This window comes from Tupaia chinensis, unplaced genomic scaffold, assembly GCF_000334495.1.
Source record: "Tupaia chinensis unplaced genomic scaffold, TupChi_1.0 Scaffold138665_1, whole genome shotgun sequence".
Taxonomy (NCBI): domain Eukaryota; kingdom Metazoa; phylum Chordata; class Mammalia; order Scandentia; family Tupaiidae; genus Tupaia; species Tupaia belangeri.
The window spans coordinates 1,133,718-1,141,516 of NW_006198557.1; the positions used below are offsets into that span (position 1 = coordinate 1,133,718).

Below are 7,799 nucleotides of genomic sequence, written 5' to 3' on the forward strand. Positions count from 1 at the left end.
GGGCTCGCGGATGTCCACCAGCTGCCGCGCCAGCCACCGCAAACCCCTTTGGGTCCCGTTTCGGCGCAGCGAGGTCTCCAGGCCACCGCGCTCCGGCCGCGGGCAGTTGGTACTGCAATTCAGCCACAGCGAGCCCCCGCGCTCCACAAGCGCCACGCGGGGCTGCAGGTCCGCCCAGAAGGGTTCCTGCGCGACCGCTACCCGGAGAAACGCGGGTCAGCGCTGCTTAGCTGAGATCTTAGCGCCGCTACACCGAGTCGAGGGCGCCTGGGGGGAACTGGCAAAGGCCACAGCCAGAAAACAACCCAGGAGTCCCAAGTCCTGCCCAGGACCAAGCCCAGGCTCCCAGAATCTAAACCTGGAAGGTGTCTCTGGGACATGGTAGCGCAGAGCTCTGGTCTCCAAGGCGCCGGTGGCGCGGTGGGAAAGTATGGGGGGAGGGGGGAACCAGAGGAAAGATGGGGTCTTCCAAGCACACAGCAACGCTTGAAGGAGAGGACCTCGGTTGGGGGATGGGGAACAAACAGGTTCTCAGGGTCCTGGTGGCTCATCGGGAGCGGGGGAGACTGAGGTTGGGGAGCCGGCAAAGAGAGAAGAGCTTGGGTCAAGGATTAAGGAAGACCCCAGACCTGGGCTAAGAACCGGGCAAGGACGCTAGGTTGGGTTCATGGAAGCAGCCGCGGGACCCGGTTGCCAGGGCTCCGGGCGGAGCGGGAACAGCGCTTCTGAGTCACCGCAGTTGGGGAGGTGGGTTCTTCGCGGACCGTGAGTGGGGACGATGCCAGTCCGTGGACCACGGTGCACAGCAGAGCGTGAGAAGGTTCCAGGGAAGGGATAGGAGAGACGCTGGGGTCTCCAGAGCGCGGGGCTGGGTGCAGAAGAGCACCCAGGATCTCCACGGGGGGTAGGGTAGAGACCTGAGCGAGCGAGGTGTCGGGAAGCTGGCTCTCCGGTGCGTGTTAGGGGGAGGAGGATCGGGAAGGCCACGGCTCAAGGTGGGGGCAGAAGCGTGGGAGCCAGGCGAGGGCGGAGCCAGGAGGGCTGGAGGCCGCTTCTCGGGTCCGGGAGCTCCGCCCCCGCCCTGTCCACCCCGAGCCAGGGCAGGCTCTTACCTGAGAGGCCGAGGAGCCCCAGGCCCAGGGCAGCCCAGAGGCCGAGTAGCGCCCGGCGCAGCCCTGGCGAAGGCCCTGGCATCGCCGCCGCGGGGGAAGCGAAGGAGGCGAGGGGAGCGCGAGCGACGAGCTGGGCTAGAGGACGGCGCGGCGCGGCGCGGCGGGTGGGGTGTGGGGGAGGCAGAGTTGCGCTCGGGGATTGGTTTAACGTTGGTAACTTGGTTTCCAAGGAGGGGGCGGCGGCAGAGGCGGCGGGGGGGCGCTGGGCGAGCGTGTGCTAGGCTCCCGGCCTTGGTGAAGGCGAGCTGGCGAGAACAAGCGACCCCCGGGGTCTACGTGGAGGCCGGCCCCATCGCCCGGAGCCTTCTGGGGGCGACCACGCTCTCCCGCGTCATCCCCGGCGGCGACGCGGAGGTCGGGGGATGCTGGGTCGCCCTTCCCAAACCCCCTCCCCAGCCTTGGCTTAGATGCTATGAAAATAAGCTGGACTCCGAGCTCCGCCCTCATGGTTAGCTCCTCCCACCAGCGCCCCTTTGGGCGGGGATTGAGTAGGGGGCTCTTGGAGGCTGGGGAAGGTCAGTTCTAGAGGAGGACATGCAGACCCCTCCCTCGCCGATCCTTCTCCTTTTGGCCTGGGGGAGCAGAGGGTGTTACAGCCACGCCCCTAGCCTCCTCCCGCTCGCCCCGGCACGCGACGGAGGGGGCGGGGACGAAAGTGCCAGCGAGTCGGAGACACGTGTGCGTGCGCGCAGCGTTCGGGGGCGTCTAAATTAGATCGGCTCGGCTCCGGGTCTGTATTTACCCAGCGTGCAGCGGACACGTGTCTATTCGGCCTATGTGCGCGCGAGCCGCTGAAAAAGCGCCCCGGAATCCGTCTTCTGCGCGGTGGGCTGAGCCCTGGAACAGGCCGGCTCTGCCGGGCACCCTTAGTACGGGCCCGGATTCTGCATCCACGCAATATCGAGAGACCAGCGGTGACGCTTTCGACCCTGTCTCCCGGCTCCAAGCTTTAACGCGTCTCCATGTGCCAACCTGGCCCGGTGACGACCAGGATTGCATTCCATGTGGGCCCTCTGATTTTCCCTTTCCACTGTCACTGCATGGGCACCTCCTTTGCCAATGTCATGTCCTCAATTTTCCATGTGGCCCCGCCCATGTGTGGTCTCACCCTCAGCGTTAACGGGTGAACGATGGGCTTAAGTTCTCGCTTCACTGTTGGCCTGCGGGCAGACTCCAGGTCTAAAGTGGAGATGGGGGGTGGGAAAGGAAACTTAGCATCCAATCAGAGCCGCTGCGTGGTAGCGAAGAAGCCAATCAGGAAAAGCCATCCATGAACCAGCCCTTCCCGCGCCCAGAGGCTCTCCAGAGCAAGATAGAGCTTAGCTCGTCTGCAACGCTTCGATAATACCTGCAGGAGAGTTTTACAACACTACGCCCGCTAGGTGGAGAAGAATTGGGACTCTGGGACCCCAAGTGGGCTCTGGGCGGGAAAACATCAGGTGCCCTTAAGGAGACAAGGAACTTGGAGAAAGTGATAGCCCGCAAAGGGGACTATTTAGGCCGCGCAGCAAAGAGTGGCTTGAAGAAAGCTTTATTGATCTGGGCAGCTTCCCCCAAATTGTCCCAGATTCCTTTCTCCTCCGGCTCGCCCGGCATAAGCCATCCCTCTACGACTGGGTCTGCGTCGTCGTTCGGCGCTTGTACAGGTAGGCAGCCCCCACGGCGAGAAGGATCCCCACGAGGGCAGCTATGGAGGTGGAGGCCAACACTTTGGACTCGGGACTTCGAACTGGGGGTAGGAGGTGAGAATCAGGAACCGAGCCCATGGAGGGCTGGCGACCCGCGTGGAGCTCACGCTCGGTCTATGCGCCCTCCTGTGGCCCTAACTTTCCCCCCTCTCCCCAAGTCCTCAAGATTTCAGGGGGACCTCACCGAGGAGGGCCAGCGTCACGGGTGCCGAACTGCTGCGGACTATCAAGCCGTCCAGGTTGAAGCGTGCGTGACAGGTCACGGGCTGCCAGTGGTCGCGGGGTCCAGCGTGCCACAAGTAGGTCAGGGTCACATTGGCCAGATCCAGGCCGGTATAGCGCTCTAGGCTTTCGGAATGGATGACCCGGCCTCCCCGTCTCAGCGTCACCACCAAGAAGCCCACGGGGAATACATGCGTCACGTGACAGCGCAGAGTGTACTTGCCGTCCTCGAGGACTGGAGGGTCCAGAATCACGCTGCGCGGCCGTTCTAAGGTAAGAGGGGGGCCCCCCCAGTAAGATCCGCGAGCGCCCCTTAGCGCGTCCCTGTCCCCTTCCCCCAGCTGGGCCTGAGCCCAGTCCCTCACTGTAGGCGGTGATCCTGGAGGTGGCCTCGCGCGTTTCTCCGGCGCAGGTGACGAAGCAGCGCACGTCGGAGCTCCAGGCCCGCACGTCGAGCAGCTGGTAGGATACCCAGCCCGGCCCGGTGCGCTTCTGGCCCAGCCGCAGGCGCGTGCGCAGTCTGGGCTCCTCCGGCAGGGGACAGTTGCTACTGCAGTTGAGCCACACCGAGCCCCCCGGCGGTACCGCCGCGAACTCCGGGCTTAGTCTCACCCAGAAGGGCGCCGAGGTCCCCGAGGGTGTAGGAGGGCTGCCCCTGGGGCCTTGCACCCGCTCAGCCCTGCGTCCCCGCGCGCTCCCGCCTCCCAGGCAGGCAGCCACCAGCCAAAAAAACAGAGACAGCGGGAGCAAAGACCCCATGGCAGGGAGCCCGGACTGAGGCGCTCCCCCCCTGGGAGGCCCGGGCGGGCTGGCTCTGGAGATAAGGAGACGCGCAGCCCCACCTCCTCAATCCCGCCTGGGAGAGGAACCAGAGGCCCTTAGAGTCAGGGCCGTGCCCAGGAGCCCGGCGGAGCCTTTCTCCCCAGACTCAAGAATGCAATTCCAGGGCTGGCAGGTGGCACAGTGGTTAAGGTGCTGGACTCCACATGGGAGTCCTGCCTGCAGTTCTAGTTCCAGTCCCAGACCTAGCAGTTTGCTTTCTCACACTCCCTCTCTCTGGTCAAATGAAAAATAAATAAATGTGGTCAAATTATTATTTTTTTAAGAATTATTTTATTTTAACTTTATTTATTATGATTGTTACTTTCCAGTTTGATCAGACAGACAGAGAGAGAGAGGGGGAAAGTGAGAAAGCAAGCCACCAGATTCAGGACTTGAACCACGGTCGGCCATGCTGGCCCTAAATCTGGTCAAATTATTAAAAAAAAAAAGAAAAAAGAACGTGATTCCAGACTCCGTTGCACACTGAATGTCATTGTGTTTTGTTTTTGTTTTGAGAAGGGATTTTAATTGTAACTGGTGTCCCAAAAAGTCATAAATAATCCTAGATTTGGTGACTAGCAGATGATGTAGCAGTTACATCGCTGGAATCCCACCTGGCCAACTGTGTTTCAAGTCCCAGACCCGGTGGCTTGAAAAGCACGCTGAGTCCAGCAGGTGGCGTGGTGGTTAAGGCGCTGGACACTCCCACATGGCTGACCAGGGTTCCCGTCCTGGACCTGGTGGCTTGCTTTCTTACTTTCCCTCTCTCCCTCTGGTCAAATTAAAATAAATGAATGAGTAAATAAAATTAAATAATTCTTTTTTAAAAAGAAAGAAAAGCACGCTAGTCGTGTGTGCCCAAGATCCCAGGAGGAGAATGAAGGAGAAGGGAATGTGGCATGGCCCTCTCTCCATGGGAGGCCTCCAGAGCAGAGAGGGTGTCCTCCCCGGCCTGGCTCCTCTCCCCACTGTTTGCAGAGCCTGGATCACTGCTGTAATATGGAGAGGTAGTGTTCATTCCTGCAGGTCCCTCTGAGACCGAACCAGGCCCTACAAGGCAGGGGCACTGGAGATAGGAGAAGTTTCCCTCAGGGACCAGCAGGTGGCTTGCTGGTTAAGGCGCTGGACTCCCACATGGCCGACCGCAGTTTGACCCCCGCACCCAGTTGCTTGAAACTCCAGCCTGGTGCATGTGAGTGCATGCCCAAAATCCTGGAGGGGAGAATGGAGAGGCCGCTTGAAACTCATGCTGGTACATGTGCGTGTGTACCCCAAATCCTGAATGGAGAATGGAGAAGGGATGGCTGGACCCCACATGACTGATGTCGCTGTTTGAATCCCAGTGTCTTAAAAGACACTCCAGGTGTGCGTATGTGTGTGCCCCAAATCCCAGAAGTGAAGGGATTGGGGCCAGCAGGTGGCGTGGTGGTTAAGGCACTGGACTCCCACATGGTCGACTGCAGTTCAAGTCCCAGACCTGGAGTCATGCTTTCTCATTTTGCCTCTCTCTCTCTCTTACTCTGTCCCTCTCTGATCAAATTAAATAAATCAATCAAATTATGTTACAAAAAAGAAAAAAGAAAGAAGGGGTCGTGGTATCGCCATTCCTCATGCAGGGTGCTTTCTTGCCCCTCAACCATGTCTCTGTGGAGTGCATGTACCCTCTGCAAATTAAAACCAAAGAAAAAGCATCCTTCCAAAAAAAAAAAAAGAAAAAGAAAAAGCATCCCTCCTGGGAGGCAGGAATTTGACCGCTAGAGTGAGAAATGCCATTTTGCCAGGCACACTCATGCAGCGCCCGGCCAGTCCCACTGTACCTGGGAGCCCTAAATGAGGCGAGACCCAGCGCGTCCCGAGGGCGGGAACCTACGTTCACCTGGTTCGCTGTTCTAGACTACCTACAAGGCACTCAATAATTAACCGGTACAACCACAAACCAGGGGCCGGCAGGTGGCGTGGTGGTTAAGGGCACTGGACTCCCACATGGCCTACTGTAGTTCAAGTCCTGGATCTGGCGGCTTGCTTTCTCACTTTCTCTCTCACACTCTGTCTCTCTCTGGTCAAATTAAAAATAAATACATACATAAATAAAGTTCAATAAAATAATTTTTTTTAAAAAAAAACAATAAATACGTCATCATTAAGAAGATCAGTAGACAGCAGTGCCGGGCCTGCTGTCCGTCAGATGAAGGAAGGGCCCTACTAGCGTTTCCATGTCTGTGTGGGGTCATTCCTTTCTTGGGGATGTCAGTTTCAGTATGTCCCAGCTGTGCGTCCCTCCCACCCCCATGGCGGGATGATGTGTCATTCCCCATGTAGCTGGGGTCACACTGGACATCCCTCGCAGTCATGTCCTCGTGTCGTCCCCTCCCCTCGACTCAGGCCTATGGCTCCGGGTCAGGGGAGGCCTGGGGGGTCGTAAGTGTGCAGGTACCATGACCCCTTATGCTGTCTGCATCCTGACCGAGGCCACTGCCACCGTCCTGTCCTGGGTGGCATGGGGAGGTAGGTAAGGCCATATGGCATTATGTCCACCGCTCTCTGTGACACTGCGGCCACCGTGTGGGGGAGAGAAGAGAAGGTCCTGCCCTGGGACAGCTCAGGCCTGGGTGGCTTGCTTGGTTAGCTTCATGGTGGCTGCCTCCTGGGCTTTCTGGAGTCTATATTTCTTGATCTTGCGCTGACGGTTATAGAGATAGACGGATACACCCGCAATGCCCAGGACGACCGCAGCCACCACCAGCATTGCGATGAGCAGTGTATTATCCTGGTCTGTGGGGAGGATACGGCAGGCGGTGAGGATCAGGCAGGGAGGGCGTGCTGTCCCCCACCCCTCCGGCCCCCAGCCCTACACACTGGCAAACTCACAGAGAACATTCACAGACACCTCACGGGTGGCCTCCCCCAGAGCATTCTGGGCCCGGCAGATGTAGGTGCCTGTCAGATCCCGCGTGACAAGCCCCAGGTCGCCAATACGCAGCAAAGCCCCATCCCCTTTCCGGCGACAGTTCAGCTGTGGGGGTGGGTTCCCCCGGGCCTGGCATTTCAGGGTCTGCGGGGTGCCTTCTTGCCATGTCCAATTTCCAGGGCAGTCTCTCTCATCCAGTCGGGGGCCGTCTGGAGAAACACAGAAAGATGAAGGATGGGGTGGGGCCAGGAGATGGCATGGTGGGTAAGGCACTGGACTCCTACATGGTGGATTGCAGTTCAAGTCCCAGACTGGGCAGCTTTCTCACTTTCCATCTCTCTCTTTGTCTCTCTTTGGTGAACTCATAGGCGCTATAGCAAATTTAAAAAATAATGATAAGGGCTTGGCAGGTGGCGCGATGGCTAAGGCTGCTGGATTCCCACATGGCTGACTGCAGTTTGAGTCCCAGACCTGGCAGCTTGCTTTCTCATTTTCTCTTTCTCTGTTTTGTCTCTGGTCAAATTAAAAAATAATAACAAATAAATTTTTTTATTAAAACAATTTTTTTAGGGACCAGCATTTGGCATAATGGCTATGTCGCTGGACTCCCATGTAGTCGACCGCGGTGTGAGTCCTGGACTAGGGGGCTTAAACTCATGTCAGGCACATGTGCGTGTGTGCCCAAGATCCCAGGAGGAGAATGGAGAAGGGATTGCAGTGTGGCCATCCCACCCCCGGGGGGGTGTGATTTCTTATTTTCTATCTGTCTCTGACAAGTACATGTGCCCTATAGCAAAAATCTCTATTAAAAAAATATAATAATGATAATAAACAAAATTAAATAAATCATTCTTTTTTTTTGGAGAGGTTTTTGCTATAGGGCACGTGTGCTCGCCAGACAGAGAGACAGAGACATAGAGACAGAAAGCAAGAAATCACCCCCCAGGGGAGACGGCCATGCTGCAATCCCTTCTCCTCCATTCTCCT

General features: G+C 57.9%; 3 protein-coding genes across 4 annotated transcripts in view; all 3 read right to left on the reverse strand.

Annotated features, from left to right (window-relative positions):
• The window catches only part of ICAM5 (intercellular adhesion molecule 5), a gene marked incomplete in the record, with an annotated part of 9,857 nt that extends 8,611 nt beyond the window's left edge, over window positions 1-1,246 (reverse strand). The window contains 2 exon segments of the mRNA XM_027765558.1: window positions 1-197; window positions 1,113-1,246. Of these exon segments, the coding sequence (XP_027621359.1) occupies window positions 1-197; window positions 1,113-1,194 (279 nt within the window).
• Window positions 1,247-1,835: 589 nt separating this feature from the next.
• ICAM4 (intercellular adhesion molecule 4 (Landsteiner-Wiener blood group)) lies at window positions 1,836-4,043 on the reverse strand. Of its 2 annotated transcripts, XM_006161557.2 has the most exons (3): window positions 3,448-4,043; window positions 3,045-3,350; window positions 2,688-2,901 (listed from the first exon to the last, which is right to left on the reverse strand). In XM_006161557.2, exons 1-3 carry the CDS (start codon window positions 3,839-3,841, stop codon window positions 2,780-2,782), a joined length of 822 nt encoding a protein of 273 aa, XP_006161619.1. In that variant the 5' UTR covers window positions 3,842-4,043; the 3' UTR covers window positions 2,688-2,779. The 2 variants fall into 2 exon arrangements, with proteins under 2 accessions (XP_014448338.1, XP_006161619.1); XM_014592852.2 differs by having other exon boundaries at window positions 1,836-2,901; window positions 3,045-4,043.
• Window positions 4,044-5,992: 1,949 nt separating this feature from the next.
• Window positions 5,993-7,799, reverse strand: part of ICAM1 (intercellular adhesion molecule 1) — a 37,218-nt gene continuing 35,411 nt past the window's right edge. The window contains exons 6-7 of the mRNA XM_006161558.3: window positions 6,773-7,021; window positions 5,993-6,676 (exon numbers count right to left, since the gene is read on the reverse strand). Coding sequence (XP_006161620.1) covers window positions 6,504-6,676; window positions 6,773-7,021 — 422 coding nt within the window. The 3' untranslated portion in view covers window positions 5,993-6,503. The remainder of the gene's footprint in view (window positions 6,677-6,772; window positions 7,022-7,799) is intronic.

Excerpts from the sequence above, each read along its gene's own strand:
- ICAM4 (XM_014592852.2), bottom strand. The coding sequence starts at position 3,841 with ATGGGGTCTTTGCTCCCGCTGTCTCTGTTTTTTTGGCTGGTGGCTGCC. Across the intron at positions 2,902-3,044 it reads CGTGACGCTGGCCCTCCTCG|TTCGAAGTCCCGAGTCCAAA; the intron begins GTGAGGTCCCCC and ends TCCTACCCCCAG.